Source organism: Aythya ferina (assembly GCF_964211825.1).
Source record: "Aythya ferina genome assembly, chromosome: 25".
NCBI lineage: Eukaryota > Metazoa > Chordata > Aves > Anseriformes > Anatidae > Aythya > Aythya ferina.
The window spans coordinates 2,366,329-2,385,878 of NC_140323.1; the positions used below are offsets into that span (position 1 = coordinate 2,366,329).

Below are 19,550 nucleotides of genomic sequence, written 5' to 3' on the forward strand. Positions count from 1 at the left end.
TGGCACATCTCATCCTGCTCGCCCCGCCGGGTGCTGTGCCCAAGCACAGGGGTCGCTCCCCGCTGCCCCCAGCAGCTGTGCGAGGTGGTCGGTGTGAGCCAGCCCCGGGGGGGCTGAACCCGGCAGCATCGCAGCAAGCAGCGCCTGAGGATTGCGAAGAGCTGAGGCTTTCCCCGGTCCCAAAGGAACCGGAGTAACAGCAGGATTTATTCTGAAGGTGAAGCTGGGACACGCGTGAGTGACGCCGGAGGCGCACCGGTGGGCAGTGGGCTGCCCCTTCCAGGTGACCACGCACCTTTATCGTTTGCTTTGGGGTCTTGGGTTGTGCCGTTTTGTTTTGTTTTCCAAATATGAAACCTTACTCTGGCGAGGGAGAGTTTTTACTCAGGCTCCAATCCTCGTGTTTCTAACAAAGCAGAGAAGTTTCGCATTCGTTTCCTTGGCTGTACAGTGCCTGCTGCAGCCACTAAGTGTCCTCCTGTCGCTTCTGAGCAGGATGCAACAAGGAACTCCCTCTTCCTATAAGGGGCACTGTCTGCCTCAGAAACGTCCTGCTTGCAAATATTTAACCCCAGAGCACCGTCACCACCAAACCCTGGGTGTGCTTTGAGAGTGGAGGCAGACCCGATTCCCTGCCCTGTGCACGGGACAGCACGCTCCTGGGTTTCTATTTCTTACCCTCCTGCTTTAATTTTTGTCGTAGGGCCCGTGGATCCTGCACTGCAATGACCACCAGTTCAGAATGACCCCGTGAGCCTGGAAAGCCATCTCTGCCTGCTACCTGCCAGAGGTAGCCCCATGCTCAGCCTCATGAAGTCCCTCGGGGGGCCACAAGCGTGAACCCTGCACCTCCTGCACCTCCTGCACCACCCGCAGGGAGTCGCATCCCACCGTGCTGGCTGGGGCCGGACCCACGGGTGCTGCTGGGAGCCCTGCAGACAAATCTGGGGCAGAAAAATGCAGCGATGTCTGCATATTTCTCCATTCCAGCAATGGCCTGGCTTATGTTTCCGTTGGGGTCAGGGATGGCGAAGCATGCACAGACCAGAGGAGGTCCAGATGGCTCCTGTCTCCCACGAGGAGCCGGGGCTGCTCTGAGCAGTGGCGGCCGCCCCGCGTGTCAGCGTCCCCTGCGCCTGCGTCCTCCCGGCGGGTCACCGTCCCCGGGCGCCCACACTCACAGGCTGGCTTTCAGGCCAGACTCTGCCTACAACCTTTTTCTTTTCTTTTTTCTTTTTTTTCTTTTTTTTTTTCTTCCTTTTTTTTTTTTTTTTTTTATTTTAATAATGCTCAGCAACAGAGGGGAAAGAGGATGTTTGTCAATGGAGCACATCTCTGTGCCTTTCCCTGGGGGTCTGGCGGGCTGGTGCCATGCCCAGGGCAGTGAACGGCTGAGGAAGAGGTGGGTGGGGATGAAGGAGCTGGGCAGGGGGCTGACGGGTGGCAGCATTCGTGCAGGGTGCCCTTACCTGCAGCACAGCTTCTGGCAGGCACTGGTGGGCGAAGGGATGGACCCAAGGCTGGAAGGGCACCAAAATTACACAGGGCTCATCCTCAGGGTCTCACAAACACCCCCATGGGTGGGGGTCCATAAACAAGCGGTGTTCAGCCAGGTTTGACCCAGGCAGCGCCGTGCTCACGGCATGCTTTCATCCCAGAGGGGAGAGAACAATGCCGTGTGCTGCTGCAGGACCCCGGCAAGGCTCCCGCTGCTCCTGGAGCTGATCTTTCCCGACCTCTTCTCCTGCTTTCTTGCCTCCTGCTGAAGGTCTGCCTTGGGACGAGTCCTCTGCCCTAGTGGAGCTGGAAGAGCTGCTCAGAAAACAGGAAAACATTTGACCAGGAAAACGCAGTGAGACGTTCCCTTATTCTGCAATGTTTGTTGTTTTAGGCTCTCCCTGCCAAGCGGCTCCAGGCGAGCAGCAGCCTGCCTGGTGCCCCCGAGCCCTGGGACAATCCCGGACCCCCCCCAGCCAGCCTGGCCCGGCCTCAGCACCCACGGCAGAAGCAGGACAGCGTGGCGTCGAGGCCCAGATGCCAAACTGGCTGCTAATGAGAGGCCAGGGGTGACGAGGAGGCTCGGCACAGCGCCCTGCCGCCCCGTGCCGGCATCCCGCCCGCTCTCCGCCCTCCCCCCCGGCAGCGGGGCCGCTCCGCTTCCCCACGCGCGGGTGGTAAACTGAGGCAGGGCAGGGTGTCTCCCCTCGGAGGTGAGAATCGCTTCTGCCAGAGCTTTGGATGTGGCCGGGCTCTCCACGCCGTGCCCCCACCCAAGGCAGGTCGGTCACCTCCATGGGCACATCGCAGGGAAGCACTGGGCTGGGCTCCGTGTGGCTCCTGGAGATGCTCCAACCCTTCTGAGTCAAGCACAAGCAGCAGGAGCTCAGGCTGAGGGGATAGAGGCTTCTTGGGGCTCTGGAGGAAAATATCCAGCAGATAGTGGTGGAGGAACGGACTGGGCATCATCCCCCTGTGACCGTCTCACCCCTGCTCCAGAATTGCAGCACCCACCGGGTGAGGCAAAGCTGCCAGCAAGCCCTTACCAACTGCCAGCTGCGAGCCCGGCACCGTGTCCAAGAAATATCCCAAGAAATAGCTTCTGGGAGGGAGAAAGCAGAGTGCCTCTGCCCGCTGGGATGGGTAAAAACAGTCCGGGGACCAGCCGGGCTGGAGCTGTGCCAGCCCCAAATGTGCGCCTGGCTGGGGAGGAGGTTTCGGGGAGGGGGTGCAGCTTTACACGGGGTGGGGATCCCCGCGAAGAAGCAGAGCTGCCTGCCTTTGGGGGCTGGAAGCAGAGAGCAGCAGGAGCTGCTGGCAGCCGGAGAGGCAGGCTCGTGTTGTGTTTGGCTCTGGGCGCTGCCAGGGAGAAGCCAAGGAGCTGCAGAGGGAACTGCTGCCAAAGCAGCAGCCGCGCAGCGGGGAGGGAGCACCCCTGGGTGCTGCACGGGGACACGGCACCGCCACGGTGTGGGGTGAGCCATGGACAGGAGGTGCTCCCATCACGTAGGGACCAGCTCTGCCCTCACACAGCCCCGTCCTGCACCCATCTCTGTGCTCTGGGAGCCTCCAGGGTGACCCTGCTATGGGGATGGGTGCGAAACGGAGCCCGCCGGGGTCCAGCACTTTGTGGGGTGGGCTGGCAGCTCGGTGTGGTGGCAGTGGTGCTGGCAGGGGGATGAGCAGGAGGGAAAGCAGCCAGGAAACAAGATAGGACCTTGCCCTGCCTTCGCCCTGAGCTGTCAGGCAAGCCTCCTGCCTGCAGGCATGGAGGATGGGGAGGTCTTGTGTTTACTCCTCCAAAAAAGAGACCTTTCGCCCCAAAACCAAACCTTTTTGTTGTGCAAATGCAGCCGTCTGGCAGGTTTGGTAGTATACAGGAAACTTTGAACCCAAGGGCCGGGGCTGGTTTCATTTTGAGGTGAGTTTTTCAGTTCGTGGTGGTATTTGGAAACTGAGCTGCTTTCCAAATTTGGAGCCTGTGTTTTTGCAAGCTGCTGAGCATGGCCGTGGAGTCCAAGGCTTCCCCCTGTCCCTCCCGTGCGGGCAGCCTGGTTTGGATGGAGCCACTGTCGCCGTCCCTCTCCTTTTCCTCTGCAGAGCTTTGCCAAGCCGGGGGTGAAGGAGCTGCCGACGGGGATGGGTGCCCGTGGCGGGAGGGCTGAGCCCCTGAAACAGCCATGGGGGGACAGGGAAGGGGCAGAGGAGGACGAGGCAAAGCTCCCTCGCGCACCACACAGCGGATTCAGGAACTCGCTGCTCTCACGTGGGGCTCGGCCAGGTTGATCCTGCCAGCAGCCCCAGAGCCCAGAAACATGAGCAACTTCAGCAACGTGAGCTCCAGGCCCTGTTTTCAGCTGGGGCCGCAGGAGATGGGTGTCCTCACGCTCACCTCCTCCTGCTGCATCCATCGAGATGGGTGAGGGGGAGCCCTGGGGCCTGCTCCCACGTCCTGGGTTTCCTCTGCTCAGCAGGGTGGGGACTCCAATGCCCGCCTGGATGTGCTCTCAGCATGTCCTGCACCTCCTGGGCCAACATACTGACTGCTCTGCCTCCATCTCCCCCTTCTAGGGGGGCTATGAGGCAGCAGGGGCTCTCTCCGCGAGCTGATGCCCAGCCTGATGGCACTCAGGGCGAAGACACACTAACCATGGCCCGCAGATAGCCTCGGGGCTGGAGCATGGGTCTGGATGCCTGCACTGCTCCATCACAGCCTCAGGGCTCTCCCTGTCCCTCCGCAGTAGCGGTACGAAGGGACAATTGCTTCCTCCAAAGGTCCTATGGCGCAGTGCCCCCAGCGCCCACGGATGCTGCCCTGCCACCCCGGGCTGCAGACCCCTGAGTCATGGAGCCACCACTGGGGCCACCTCCATCCAGCCGATCCCTCCTCCGTGGCATCCTGCAGGCGCTGGCAGAGGCGCTGGGCGAGCCCAGGCGGGCCTTTCCCCGGACCAGCCCAGGCTTGAGCGTCAGGGCTGCGCACAAGCGGGAGTAAACAGCAAGCGGGAGCGCGCGGAGCCGCCGCCGCGCGCGCCGGGCTCACGGGGACGGGATGCCGACCGTGCCAGGGATGGCCACCAGCAGAGGTACCAGTCCCGTGCTGTTTCCCCTCTCCTTTGCCAGATGTGAATGTGTCGGGATGCGTGCGGTGGGGAGAGGAGCGTGGATGCTCCTGTGCTGTGGCACGGCGCGGGCAAACCCTGACCCGCAGACCTGGGGTGGGCTGCAGGGGATGGGGCAGGATCCGTGCGTGTGTCCTGTCCTGGGGAACTCCTGTCCTGTCCTGGGGAACTCCTGTCCTGCACTGGGGACCCCATGCCTTGGTTTTGCAGCCTGGCAAGGTGCGGGTGGGCACCAGGAGCTGCTCCCAGTGCTGCCAGCAGCACCTTCCTGGCCCTGCGAGTGGAGGTCCTGGCAGCACCAGGTACCTCTGTGCTCTGCCTCTGCCCTCAGATTTGCATCCCAGGGTGGGAGCAGAGCCCGGTGGGGTTATTGGTGGTGGTCTGGGAGCTTTAGGGGGATGACCAGGTGCTGCCCTAGTACTGCAAGCACTCTCCAGGCTGCTCTGAGCCTTCCCCGCGTGGTGTCTCTCGCCCCAGCCAGGGGAAGGGAACTTGTGAGCCTGCTCAGCCCCAGGGGACTCACCCCACACCCCGGCAGGGCTGAGCAGGTCTACCCGGCTCCACCAGCTTGCTGGGCGTGCTCTGAGTCACCCGCAGCCCTGCTCTTCCCAGCTCTGCAGGCGCCTGGGTGATGCCCGCAGGCATCCCGGGTGCTGCTGCTGGGTCTCATCGGTCACCGGCAGCAAGCAGGGGGAACGCGGAGCATCGCCTTGCTCAGGGCTCGCTCCTCTCCTTGCCTGCCCACAGCCTGGCCAGCGTCCATGTGTGGCTCTGGGTAGAGCTGTGCCCTGCACGTCCATGCTGCCTGCCTGCTCTCCTCCCCTCTGCGGGATGGGAAGAGCTCCAGGGCTGGCAACTGTGGGGCGGGAGACAGGCAGCAGCGTTGGCAGGGCTCAGCGTGGAAATGATGATTAAACACCTGCGAGGGGTAGGAGCGAGAGCATCCCGGTGCTCTGCAGCTCAGGGTCCAAGCCCTGCGGCGTGTGAACCTCGCAGAGGGAGGGGTCCCAGCGGCACCTGCACCCCCCAAGGGCTCCGTCCCTGGGAGCAGCCGGTTCCCCTCGTTCCTCCCTTGCAGCCCCAGGCAGCGCTCGGTCTCCTGGAGGTGGCAGCGGGGAGAAATCGTGGCCTGGGGCAGCCCGCGGTGCTGGTGGGCACAAGGGGAGACGGGAACCAGGGACACGGGGATCAAAGGGATGCTGCAGCCAGGCCGAGGCAGGACAGGAGCCCCAAAGCTGCTCCCAGCTTGATGGTGGTGGCACCAGTGTCCATATAACTGGGCCATTAGGGCCAGAAGGGCTGCTAGGCGTCCTGCACGGGGCGTGATGGCAGAGCTCACAGGGAGCTCACGGAGGGTTCCTCCACGCTCTGACAGCTTCACTCATGGCATGGTGCTGGGCAGTGATGTGCAGGGGCCCTCCTTTGCCCGTGCCCAGCCTCAGGGACTTTGTCACCGTGCACAGACCCCGTGGCACCAGTGCATCCTCACATCCTGCACACCTCCGTGCTCATCCTCGCTCTGCCTGCTGCATCCCCCGAAAGGTCCCCAGAGGGGCTGGGGGTGGGCTCCACTCTGCTCTGAGGCTGGCACCGTGCAGGGGGGCTGCCAGGAGCATCCTCGGACCAGGTCTTTGCCACTGCACTGCTGCTGCTGTCCCTCTGCACAAGCAAGTGAGCTTTCCAGTGCTGGGCGTCCCCCATCCCCCTGCTCCTTGCGGTAGCCTTTGCTGCTTCACGGAAAATGTGATGACTCGGCAGCCCCTGAGTTTCCAGGCCTGCTTCCAGCTGCTGGGTGGAGAAACCTTCTGCAGTTGTTTTTGGGTCTGGAACAGTGGAAGGCTTCGCTGTCGGGGGGACCGGCCGGGGGCTCTGGCATCCCCAGCTGACAGCGAGCTCTCTCTGCGCCCTCGCCTGCGGTGGCATGATGGCACCGGGGTGGCCACGAGGAGGGCACGTAATGAGCAGCTTCTTCCACCCAGCACGGGTGGCTGCTGAGCCCCACGGCGCCGGGGACAGGGCCTGGGTTTGGCTCCTGGCAGAGCTTCGGGCTGCTTTCCACCGCAGGCACAGCCCAAAGCCCCCGAGCTTGGCCCCAGCTCGCCGCGTCCCTGGGTTTAAGTCGATGGGGCTGGCAAGGACGTGTCCCCAGAGAAACCACCTCAGGGGTGGAGTTGTGTCCCCCCCAGGGGGCTGTGGCAGCAGTTGTTGTTTTCCAAGAAGCACCTGAGATGCCACCTCCCCTCATCCCACCGAGCTGGGGGCAGCTGGGTGTCCCTGCTCGCTGTCCCCACTGCTGGACCTCTCAAAAACAGAGGTCTGGGCCCCAGCTCTGTGGCAGGCAAATGGCATCACTCGCACTGAGGAGTTCCTCAGCGGTGTGCCCAGTCTCACCAGTGAGGTGTGGGCACCTGGCTGGGCTCTGGCACCGTGCTGCTGCATGGGACGGGATGCAGGTGCTGGTGGGCAGGGAAAGATTTTCACCCCGGGGATGGATGCAGGGAGGACCAGCCCTCAAATCGGTGCCAAACTGCAAATGCTGACCTATCCCTTCTGAACTCGCAGTCCCCAGCAGCATCCGGCCCTGCAGCTCACAGGACACCAAGGGCTGGGACACCAAACCTCGGGACCTAGGGGAAGGCTCCCAGCCCCACAGGGGGCTCTGGGCAGGGCAGACTCAGCCTGGCTGGCATTTCCCAGGGCTCCAAGTGAAGGGGTTCATCCTCTGGCTGGCCTGGAGCAATCCGGTGTGCTTTGAAGCTCAATGAGCCCCACTTTGAGTCTGTAGCCTGGGAAAACCTCCTGTCTGTGCCACAGCAGGGGACACTGCCTCCTGTCACCTGCCCCAGACACCAGGGGATGCAAAATCTCTTCCCAGGGTTTCCCTGAGCCCTTTGTCCCCAGCCGTGGTGCGGGGTCATCCCTCCTCAAGCCCCCGTAGCAGGGCAGGTGGGGAGCTGCACCAAAAGCTTCTTTGCAAATGCCCTAGGGGCCCGGCCAGCCGTAACCTCCAGGCTCCCACCCGGGGCCCCCTGGTAATCCTGGCAAGCCCTCGCTGCAGCAGGGAGCTCCAGCCTCCTCCCAGCTGGCTGCAGCCGCTGGAAAGGGGCCTTGGGAACCAGTCCCCAGCCCACTGGAGGCAGCAGCAGCCAGCCCCAAACCCCCTCTGCCCCAGTCCAGCCAAGTGTCTTTGGAGATGCCGACTGTGGTACCTGTGAGCATCCGCCCTGCACTCAGCCACTGCCAGCTTTCCTTCGCTTAGCCCTGCCTGCAAGTTTTGGGATGGTCTCTGGGTGTTGCCATTGCTGCAGAGAACAGGATTTGCCCAGTGGGGACCCCAGCCCTGCGGCTGAGTGCTGTGAGCAGGCATGGAGGGGACTGGAGGGACTGGGAGCCGCCCCTGGGGCTTCTCCTCCTCCCCAAGCCTCTCTGTGGCTGTGACCACGGAGCAGGACTCCTGGAGCTCCTGGCACTTGGGGAGCACAGTGGGAAAGAGACCTGCACGCTTTCTGCTCATCCCAGCTGTCCCCATCAGCCTGGGGGCTTTCAGCAGGTTTGGGGATGGACCCGGGGCTGGAGATGGGTCCTAGTCCAGGGAATCGCCACCTGCTTTGTTCTCAGCGACGTGCAGGGGCAGGGGCTTTTCCACATCTTTGCCCAAGCTTTGGGGGCCGATCTGGTTCCTCCTGACAAAACTCCAAGTCTCTGGGGGTGGAAATCCTCTGTCCTGGGGCCAGCCGAGGGATGTGTCCCCATGGGACCCCACCCTGAGAGCCCAGTGGCTGACAGCAAGCGGCACGGCTTGAATAGCCCTCGCTGGTGGCCACGCTGGCTACTGGGACAGCCTCCCACGGCCACACAGACTGCGCTGGCCTCCGGGGTGGATGCATCACTGAGCCTCTTCCAGCGCTGTCCCAGCTCCCCAGCGCTGATGTGAAGCCAATGGCATCTCCGCTCGGAATCAGGGCTGGCACCCGGCCACGCGCCGCACGGCCCAGCACCACACAAAGCCCCGCGCACGGCTGGGGCACAGTGCTGCAAAGCACGGCTCTGACAAGCCTCACGAGCAGACAGGGCACAGCTCAGAGCCAGACAGTCCCTCAGGAGGGCAAAGCACGGATGGGGCAGCTTCACAGCCCTCTCAGCGTGTTTGTGCACCCCCCAGATCCCACCCGCCCGCTGTTGCTCAGGGCATCGCACGGAGGCACGCATCGCCCAGCTCACCCAGCACAGCCAAAGCTCCCCTTCCCCATCAGCTCCCCGCACAGAAATCCGTGCGTAAACAGCTACAGGGTGCACAAACGTGCTTTGCACAGAGATGTCCAGCACCCGGACCCACGCGTGTGCCAAAGCTCCCTCCAACATCCGAGCCCGAGGCTGCGGGTGCCCTCCGTCCCTCCGTCCCTCCCCTTGCTGGGGGCTGGTTTGGGCACTCCCTTCCAGCGCAGAGCCGCCATCTGCCCTGTCCTGTCTCCTCCCCTCTCCTCCCCTCTCTGCACCAACTCCCACAACTCTGCACAACTCCTTCTGATGGCCAGGCAGGGCTCCAGGCGTGCAGACACCCAGGCACGGCCAGAGCCCCCTCTCCGAGCCCCCCGGCCGGCCGCTCCCTGGCCGCAGCACACACGCGCTCACGCGAGGACGACAGCGGAGCCACCGCAGAGGGACACAGCTCCACGGGAACAATAGCAAATGCACGCAGCGAGAGGCACACACACGCACACCCTGCACTTCTTCCAGCCCGGAGGCTCTGCTCGTGCCCAGGGACGGCTGGCAGCGCTGATGTGCTACGTGCCGGCACGCATTGCCCAGCCCCACTGATGCCATCCTGGCCCCCGAGCTTTGGGGGCATGCGGGGATGCAGCCCCTCGCTGCCACAGGAGAAGGGGACGGCTGGGGACAGCTACTGCTGAGAAGCCCCCCCCCACATCCAGCTTGACATCCCTCTAATTTGCAGCCACCCTGGTCCCGATGAGACCACCGCTTCTGCCGCTGCTCGTCCTGTGGGTGCCGTGGCTCCTGGGAACCCTGGCAGAGGTAAGCCCTGGTTTCTCGACCCCCCCCCCACTCCCCGTTTGTCCATGCAGGCTCCTGGCTCCAGGCTTGCTGGCAGCAAGGGGCTCGCATAGTCCTACCCCGCTGAGGAATGACGGCATGTTTCTGGGCTGCCTCTTCCAGCCGTGCAGCTGCACCAAATTAGCGACGTTTGCAATTACGAGCTGGCTCTTTCCTCCGCTTCCCCCCTCCCTCGCCGTGCCCTCTCCCGGTGCCTGGGACCAGAGCATGCTCCTGCTGCCACGGCTGCGTGGCTGCTGGCCCCAGGAGCTGGGGCTGCCTGCTCCAACCGGGGGTCCCCAGCCCCTTCACCCCCCTCCTCGCACACCCGAAGCAGCGCAGGCACTGGAGGGGACGGACAGAAATGAGTCAGCCAGCGGAGCCGAGGGGGAAATAACTCAAGAAAGATGATTGCTCCTCCGCGGCTTGTTGCGGGACAGGGAGTGGGCAGAGATATTTCCTTTAATGTGGAGGGAACTAGCCTCAACCTAAAGCAGGGCACACCCTGCAGCCTGTGGGGAGACGGGTGTCCTGCCAGCGTGCTCAGCACCCGCTGTGGTCAGAGGGGTGCTGGGTGCTCTGGTCCTCGCGGGCCAAGCCCTCACCGTGCAGCCTGCAGGGGATGGGGTCTGGGGTCCCTCTGACCCCCCCATCACGGCAGGGAGGGATATGGGGGCAGGGAGATGGCCAGGGCCTGTCCAGAGCTCACTCACTACCCAGACCTGCCCCTTGTGCCCTGGATGTTTCGGTGGGGCGTCCTCGCCCTGTTTGCGTGTCTCAGCCCTGGCCACCCCACCTTGGCCACATCTCACCGGTCTCCTTCTGTCCCCCTAGGGCGAGGGATGCAATCAGACAGCACAGGCAGGGGCGGAGGGCCAGGATGCACCCAGCGACAGAGGTAAGCCGAAGCAAAGAGGTCCCCAGGCTGTGGAGGGTGGTTGTGGTGCTCAGGAGCAGGGAGATGAGCAGACATGATGGGCCAGGCACCTTGGAGTTTGGAGTAGCTTTCTAAATGTGCTGCTTTAGACTTCTTGTGGTCTGCAGATTGTGACCGGGGAAGGGGAGGGAGCCGGCCCCATCTCCTTCCAGCAACCAGCCTCATGGCAGCCACAGGAGCTCTTGCAGCAGAGATGAGCTTCAGGGGGGCAGCGGGAGAGATGGACAAGAGGCTTCGAGCTCCCTCCTCCCCACAGAGCATCAGCAGCAGGGGCACAGCCGTGGGTGCCCTGCATGGAGCCCCTGCAGCCGCCCAGGCAGGATGGTGCTCCCCACTGTGTGCTCACCGGTCGGGGCATGGGATGGAGCAGGACATGGCTCTCAGTGGTGTGGTTAGGAGGGTTCGTGTACGGAGTACGAGTGGTGTTGTGATCACGTCCTTGGGGCTGGAGGATGTCTCCTGCATGTGCTCGCTGTGGGGCGTTTGCACTGCAGAGGTGAAGACGACGCCTGCCGAGATGAAGGCAGGCAACGCAGGCTGTCAGAAACCTGAGCCAAGCAGGCAAAAATGGGTGGAGAGCTCATACCTTCATGAGCTGACAGGAATCCCACAGCGAAAAGCCAGCCCTGCGACCCCTGTGCAGGGTGAGATCCCTGTGGCCATCCCTGGGAGGAACCAGCCCTGCCCTCAGCTCCCCATCGGCATCCCGCTGGCCCTTCCCAGCAGCCTGCTCCCAAGTCTGTGCTAGAATTGCTCAGGGCAGGTTCTCGAGGGCCTTTCCCAGGGAGCTGGCTGGGGCTACGTGCTGCCCTTGTGGCCGTCTGGTTTTCCCATGTGCATCCATCTGCTGCATTAAGCTCTCCTCAGCGTGGTGGCAGGCACTAACTGCATTTCCTGCATTTCATTGCACGAAGTGGAAATTGCTTGCAGTTCTGAGAGCTTCACGCCTCCCTAGCTTTGTAGGAAGGGCACACGCTGCACCTGAGCAGTCCCAAAGGTGCTCTTGGCCCTGGGGCTCACCCTACACCACTCTTTGCTGAGTAAAGGCAGCCCCAAGCAGCTCTCTGGGACAATAGCTGTGCTTGTTTCGAGCTTTTGTGCCCTGCCAGATCTCAAGCAAGCCTGTTACAACATGTTGCACATCATAAATTTGAAGTGCTAATTCTTACACAAATGCCTTATTAGCACTCGAGCTGCTCTGATGTCTCCCAAAGGCTGAAAGCCATGGAGAGCTCGTCACTTGCAGCGAAGCTGGGGACGGGGAGCGCGTGGCAAATCTGCTAGCAGAGGCACGGCGAGGCAGAGACGGAGCCTGGCGGGGTCCTGCTGCCAGCTTGGCCCCGACAGACAGGTTGTGTCCAGCTCCTGTTTGTGCATGTGGCTCCTGAGCAGCTCTGAGGGCGGGGATCCGATGGCAGTTTTGGCCACCGACCCCACAATTAGGCAAAACCCCGTGTGCCACTTCCTCATCCCCAGATGCACTCATCTGGACGCCACAGCACCGGTCCTGCTGCTGCGGCACGACCGAGGTGGGGACACACCTGGGCAGGGCACTGAGCAAACCCACAGCCCCTCCCCGTACACAGCACCCTGCTCTGCCCAAATCCAGGTCCCCTCCCCGTACACAGCACCCTGCTCTGCCCAAATGGGACTGGTTTGTCCCCAGCTTTGGGTCTGGTTCACCTGGGTGCTGCAGAGACCTGGGCTGATTTCTTGGCTCTCCCAGCCCAGGTTCAGTTCGGCTCCATCTCAGCTGAGGTCTCAGGGCAGGAGCCTGCCCCTCTGCTCTATCCAGCCTGCTCACCACGGCCATGGTTTTGTTTTTGCAAGCTGGGCCCAAAGCACTTCAACATCAACCAAGAAAATCCTGTAAGGTGAGGAGCAGGGCATTCTGCCTCCTCAGGGCAACTCTTCTGCTGCAAACGTGGGGCTGTCTGATCAAAACAAGCGATGGCCTGCAGCCTTTGGAGTCCTTTTGCAATAGAAGAGATGTTCAGGACCTCTTTCACGTGGTGCACGGGGTTTTCCATACCTTCTTGCTCCTGCAGGGATGCTCCTGAACCTCAGCGTGAGTGACCACGGCCAGTCAGACTCCCTCCTTCTCTCCTGGGATGAGCCGGAGGCGGGTGCTGAGGGATATTCGCTCGCCCTCTCCTCCCTGGGGTCGGGCACGCTGCTGCAGAATGGATCTGCGGGACCCAACACCACCAGTTTCTGGTTCCACGGGCTGACCCCTGGCACATACTATGAGATCGAGGTGACAGCCACGCTTGCCTGCATGGACACCGCCAGGGAGACGGTCACAGCGCAGACAAGTAAGGGGTTCGCTTGGGACTGCAGACTCAAAGGGTCTGCGTGCTCCTGACGGGGATCGCCCCGCTGTTTTGGAGGGTGTGAAGCACAGGGTGGGCCTGTGAATCCATGGGGAGGTTGGGCACGTCCTCACAGCTGCAAGGGTTAGGATTCTTCCCTGATCCCCAGGGCCCAGGGGGTCGCTCCTGAATCCATGTGGAGGGTTGGTCCTACCCCTGCACTCTGAAGTTCAGGCCATGTCTCCTGGGGTAACACAGCTAGTGATGGAGTGAGGTGTGATGAGGACCCAATGGAGAGCTGGGGGCTTGCAAGAAGTCATGCCTGGAGGTTTAGGAAGAGCTACGAGGAAGCAGCATCTGCTCCAAGATTTGGGGACATCCCTGCCAGTCATTGTCAGACCAAGCCTTGTCCTAGACCCTCCTTGGCTCATGTAAAGGAGAATGGGGATGACAGCAGCATCTCCGGAAGATCCTTGAGTAAATCAGGTGCAGGTGGAGGTAGAAAAACTGCAAAAAGCCAGCAGGGCTGAAGGGCAGGGCTCGGCCAGGAGAAGGGATGGTTTCAGACAGCTCAGTTTGGTTTCAGACAGCATCTGTCTGATGGTTTCAGGCAGCTTGGAGGGTAGGTCTGTCCCACCAGCTCCTGAGCGAGCTGGCGGCGAGACAACCAGCCAAATCCATCCATGCCATGTCTGATTCAGGTCCCTCACCCGTCCGCAACCTGAGCCTGAGCAGCAGCGGGAGCTCAGCCACGCTGCACGCCTCCTGGGAGCAGGCCAGTGGGCAGCGGGACGGCTACCACCTCGCCCTCTACCACAGCGACTCACAGACGCTTGTGAGAAATGTGTCCGTCCTGCCAAACGCCTCCACCTTCCTGTTCGACGGGTTGCTGGCTGGCAGCGAGTACACCCTGAAGGTCAGCACACTGGCTGGACCCAGCCAGGCCAGCACCAGTATCCACCAGTGGACAGGTAGGGAGGGACTGGTTTGGCAGCAGGGGTGTAGCACATGTGCTGGCTGGGCTGGGAATTGGATTCCAGGCTCAGGGTGGGCATCTTGTGTAGGGTGGGGAACAGCCGGGAGCTTTTTGCATCGCTGCTGTGTGTTGAGGGAGGCAGAAAGGGCCACCAGAGCCACCAGTGTGGCAGGACCTTACATATCCGTCCTGCCTCGCATGACCCCACAGCTTGGGTTTCTCTGCTCTGTGGCACCACGGGAGAAGGGTAGCCAGCAAAAGGCTTTGGTGGGTGGGAGCTGCAGGGATGTTGCATTATCTGGGCTGCTGCAGGCTCAAAATATCTGGAGGAACCTCAGGAGCCCCACAGTCCACCTGGGAAGGCACACGGGAGACACAACCCTCAGCAGACCCCTGCCAGACCCTGAGGGTTGTAGGAGACCTTGCTGTGGCTGGGAGCAGGGTGGTGGGACCCCCCTGTTCCCCTGTGCACTGCCAAATCTCACTGCTTTCCCCACAGCACCTTCCATCCCCACCCAGCTGAGGCTCAGCCCCGGCTCCAGCACCAGCCTCTTGGCCTCCTGGGCGGGCGCTGAGGGGGCCGCCTGGCTGCACCTCGTGCTCCGCAACCTCCTCACGCAGACGGTGACCAAGACCCTGTCGGCCAAGAGAGGTCTCACCAGCTACACCTTCCAGCACCTCCACCCCGGCACCCAGTACTGGCTGGGGCTGAGCGCCGTGGCTGGGCCCTACACAGTGGACGGGCCCAACGCCACGGCCTGGACGTGTGAGTAAAGGTGGACGGGGCATTGGGGACCTTGCTGGCCTTGCTCTTCTCCTTGCCTCCGGTCCAGCTGCTGAATGTGGAGGTCTCCTGCCACAGCGCTTTGTGCAGAGGGCAAATCTGCTGCTTGGATCTGATCCTAAGCCCCCCCAGGACCCAGCTGTGGGGAGCTGTGATGGCAGAAAAAGGGGATGGAGCCCGTGGGGTGGGAATGTTTGACGACACGTGAAGTTTGGACAAGCCTTAGGGCAACACAGACACCCAGTGCAGGGGAACCATTGCAGAAAGAGGGCTGCAGTCAGGATGGCCCCCAAGGAATCAGTGGGCAGGGGACAGCTCTTTAACTGAGCTGAGCCAGAGGTTTCTGGAGGGGAATGGATCTTTGGTTCCCTTTCAGTGCTGTCACAAGCATGCTCTGGTAGCACCAGATAAATTCACCCTGATGGATGCTTCTGATGAGGCGGGTGCTGTGCAAACACAGCCACAGAAGCCAGCTCTGGTAGATCAAGACTCTGAGGGTAGTGCTCCCAGACCCCAGCCAGCTGCCCCATCACCCCCTGCCTGCACCTTCTGACCTCAGGTGATGGCCCCAAGGGTGGGTGGCTCCCCCCCACAGCCCTCGTTTTCTGCCATTGCCGTGTCCCTAGCACTGGGAACAGGGCTGGCCCCGTATTCACTCTCCCAGACCTTCCCAGGAAACCAGAGGAAAAATGGAGAGAGCGATCCAAGGCCTGGACAGCACAAGGACTCCTGAAAATGAGTTCAAAACGAAAGCCAGGCAAGTGCTGGCTCTCTCTAGTGATGAGCAAATTAGAGAAATGCCAAACTGCAGGCTCGGGAGAGCTGTGCCCAGCGGCTCGTCCTGGCCCCGCGCCGCTCACTGCCAGGCACACGTGTAAGGACAGGGTGCCACCAGACTGCAGGTCTCCAGCTCTGCCAGTCTGGGAAGCCAGAGCCTGCTGACTGCTGACTCCGCAGCTGGGATTTTGGAAGATCTCCACACTCCCAGCTGTTTTTTTTTCTGCTCTGGAGCGAGCCTGACTCAATCCCCGCAGTCGCTGTCTGCAGCTCTGACCTACCCGGCTGCACGGACATCCCAGTGCCAGACGAACAAGCCAGGGCAGCCGGCCAGTTCGATCCAGGCCAGTTCCTGGGAATATCAGCAAGCTCATACAACTGGAGATGAAGGGGCCCTTCAGGAATTTCACAGCAGGGCTGCCAGCTTCATCTGAGCTCCGCTAAACCAGGAATGATTGCACTGGGGAGTGGAAACAGCATGCTCTAAAACGATGTCTAAGGCTGGATGTAACCCTGGAGACAAGGAAAGAGGGAGAGAGGCTCCAGGGTACATGGGGAGATCTTAGGGTCTTGCATGGCACCTGCTCACACTATTGCTTTTCTGTTTTGACCGAGCAGTGCAGGACTGTATGCCCTATATACTGGTGTGCCCAACACCTTGGTGCTGACAGTCCTAAATTACAACCAAGACAGCAAGCCCTGGGTTTGGGGTCCAGAGCACCCCATAACCTTGACCACCACCCTGTTCCCTTCCCTTCCAGACCCCCTGAGCCCCACCAACGTGACCCTGAGCAATGCGGAGGAGCAGAGCTCCTTGCAAGCCCACTGGAGCACCCCGGCAGGAGAGAGGGACTTCTACCTGGTGACGCTGCGGGAGGCAGAGGACGGCGCTCCGGCAAGGAACATCTCCGTTGGGGGAGACAGCGGTCACGTCACTTTCCATGGGCTGAGCCCTGGGAAGCAATACTCTGTCCAGGTGACAGCGGTGGCTGGCCCTTACCGGGCTTCTGCCCACAGCGCAGCAGCCTGGACACGTAAGCAGAAAGCCAAAGCGTGTTTTTTTCTGGGGTATTTTTGGTGCCCTGTGGAGGGGCTGAGCTCTAGCATGCAGGAGGCTGGTGGGCCAGCAGGGGGGATTGAAGTGGGGGCAGAAATGGATTTAAAAGACGTTCAGATGTAGAGCTTAGTGATATGGTTTAGTGGAGGACTTGTTAGTGCTAGGTCAGAGGTTGGACTCCATGATCTTGAGGTCTCTTCCAACCTAGAAATTCTGTGATCCTGTGATCCTGTGACATTGTTCCTGTCTCTTGCAGAGCCACTGGCACCATCGGGAGTGAGCCTGTCCAGCCTGGGCAGCCCCTACAGCCTGCTGGCCAGCTGGGAGGAGGCAACGGGAGAGGGCTACCTGCTGGCCCTAGGCCCTGTGGAGCACCCAGGGGAGAACAGCTCGGTGCTCAGAGGTGTCACCAACTTCACCTATGAGGGCCTGCGCCCTGGGACCCTCTACACCTTTGAGGTCAGCACTGTGGCTGGCCCCTACACATCCGCACCCCGGCGCGTCACCAACTGGACATGTGAGTCTCACCACGGCCAGCCCCGGGGTTCCCACTCAGTCCTGCCCTTTTCCCTCTTGTTGTGCCTCAAGACATGTCACAGCATCGGAGTTTTGCAACTTCACCCCATAAAAAGTCCCTCCTCAGCCCCGCTTTGGTGGCACTGCTAAGGTTGGATCTGCCCCGAACCACCTCTCTGCTGCCCTGGTCCACACCATTTCTCCCACGTCCAGCACCAGGGCAGCCCTCTCCTACCATGCCAGTTTGGATTCTGTGCTGGTCCAGTCTCTGTGCATGTTCCCCCCCCCCCCCGCCAAACCTGTGGGTGTCAGTGGGGCTGATGGTAGCCCGCTCAGACCCCACAGGTGGCCAGAGGACCCTGGCGTGGGTGCTCCTAGTGAAAGGAAAAGCATCTGGGGCTGCACCTCTGCCTGGTAACCCCCGTTTAGGAGCAGCTGTAACTCTAGCCCTTACCTGTCCTAGATCCTTTGCCCCCGGAGCAGCTGACCCTGAGCAACCAGGGCCACAGCACCTCTCTACAAGCCTCCTGGAGAGCAGCTCCTGCTGGCAACACCGGCTACACAGGCACCCTCCGGGAAACCAAATCCCAGGAGCAGGTCGGGAACGTGTCTGTGGGGAACAACTGGACAAACGTCACCTTTGAGGACCTGGTCCCTGGGCGACAATATACACTGGAGATGGCTGCTCTGGCTGGGCCCTACAGATCCAGCGTGCGATCAGCGACCGAGTGGACATGTGAGTGTGTAATGCCCTCCCCAGCCCTCCTGCAGGCTGCAACCAGAGCCTGGCCAGGGAGAGCAGAGATCTTGTGGCATGGAAGCAAGGCAGAACATGGACCGTGTGTAGCAGGGACCCAGGGGCAGGGCTGGACAGACAGACAAAGAACGAGTGGAAGAAGAAGCAGAGCCCCAGGTTGGCAGCGAAAGGGTCCTCAGTGCAGGACAGACCCATCACAGAATGGGAAAACATTACCAAATGCCACCCAGCAGGCAGGGTGGGGACGCACTCCCACGTCTGTTGTAGGGCAGACTATTATTAATGAGTTCAGACTATTCTGGGGTTTGATTTGCCAGGGCTGGTGACCAAAGCCCACTGGGCACAAGCAGCTGAGGGTGCCCAGTATGAGTGCATGCTGGCAGAGGGCCCTTTTTGTGGTCAGCTGTTGTATTCCCAGCTCCTTTCTGAAGCTGTCCCCCAAAACAAAAAGGCTGTAACTCGTCCTGGGGCAGCTCCTGTGCCAGCCCATCACCTGCACCACGACTGCTGCTCACTGCTTGCTGTCTCCTCTCTCAGATCCACTGGCTCCATCCGGCGTGACCCTGACCAACACCCGGCGGCCGCTGGGACTCTCAGCCTTCTGGGACAAGGCTGCTGGCGACGTGGACCAGTTCCACCTCCAGCTCTACAGCAAGAGCCATCCGATGCAGAGGAACATCTCCGTGGGGCCAAACACCCACAACTTCACCTTCCTGGGGCTGTCCCCCGGCGTTCAGTACTTCCTGAAGGTGACGGTCCTCGCTGGCCCATACAGGTCCTCGTCACACTTTGCCACCGAGTGGACATGTGAGTGAAGAGTGGCCCCAGCCTCCTGCAGGGACAGGGCATCCTGGTGCTGCCCGCAGGGCTCACAGTGACACGGACGTGCCCAGGCCACCTCTGGAGGGAGGCTCCAGGGAGAGCTGTATGATCCATGCTCCTGGGAATGGGAGCGTGTGTCATGAGCTAGGTGCTGCATGCTGGCTGCTGGGTCCCCAAAAATGCACCCTGGGGACATGCACGGGCAGCTTGCACAGGGTGCCAGCAAGGGGCAAGCTGGCAGTCAGCTGTCCACACTTCTCCTTTAGCCCTGTGCAGAGGTGTGGGCTGGGTCCTGACCTCTCCATCTGCTTCCCTTCACCAGCTCACAGATTTCCGCGCTGTGTTTCCTCCTAGATCCCCTGTCTCTGGCTAACGTGAGCGCACAGCCTGGCCGGAGTCCCCAGGAGCTGCACGTGAGCTGGGTGGAGTCAGGCGGTGGCAGAGACCACTTAGTACAGCTCTCGGTGGCCGAGTCCCTGTCCATCATCAGGAACGTGTCTGTCCCCCGTGGAGTCACCCACCTTGACCTGGAGGGGCTGGTGCCAGGCTCCCGATATCGGGTGGAGATCATTTCGCAGGCTGGGCCTCACCGCACCTCCTCTCAGACTGCCATCGGCTACACAGGTAGGGAGGCAGCCCCTCTGCGTGTCCCAGTCCTGGTGGCCAACCTGGCAAGGGGCTGGGGGCCAAAGGGAGCCCCAGGGCTGTCCTGCAGCAGGGTCCTGTGCCCACGTCCCCGCAGCACCACTGGTGCCCATCTCCTGCTCAGGATGCTGGGACCCGCGCTCATTCTGGGCCCAGGGGTTCAATGGGGCACACTGGGAGCCTGCCCCACACATTGGGACAGGGACTCTGGGGCCATGGTGGTGACTTGTGTCATCACCTGGGATGGAGGGAGCAGCTTGGACCTGGGAGCAACCTGCTGCTCTCAGCACTTTTTA

The 19,550-nt window shown here is 61.7% G+C and overlaps 1 protein-coding gene across 1 annotated transcript in view; it reads left to right on the forward strand.

The window, feature by feature from the left end:
• The first annotated feature begins 8,968 nt into the window (after nucleotides 1–8,968).
• The window catches only part of LOC311423515 (receptor-type tyrosine-protein phosphatase V-like), a 32,333-nt gene continuing 21,751 nt past the window's right edge, over nucleotides 8,969–19,550 (forward strand). The window contains exons 1-10 of the mRNA XM_084497573.1: nucleotides 8,969–9,653; nucleotides 10,506–10,569; nucleotides 12,657–12,923; nucleotides 13,622–13,891; nucleotides 14,396–14,662; nucleotides 16,219–16,491; nucleotides 16,771–17,031; nucleotides 17,494–17,766; nucleotides 18,325–18,594; nucleotides 18,964–19,233. Of these exons, the coding sequence (XP_084353699.1) occupies nucleotides 9,588–9,653; nucleotides 10,506–10,569; nucleotides 12,657–12,923; nucleotides 13,622–13,891; nucleotides 14,396–14,662; nucleotides 16,219–16,491; nucleotides 16,771–17,031; nucleotides 17,494–17,766; nucleotides 18,325–18,594; nucleotides 18,964–19,233 (2,281 nt within the window). The 5' untranslated portion in view covers nucleotides 8,969–9,587. The remainder of the gene's footprint in view (nucleotides 9,654–10,505; nucleotides 10,570–12,656; nucleotides 12,924–13,621; nucleotides 13,892–14,395; nucleotides 14,663–16,218; nucleotides 16,492–16,770; nucleotides 17,032–17,493; nucleotides 17,767–18,324; nucleotides 18,595–18,963; nucleotides 19,234–19,550) is intronic.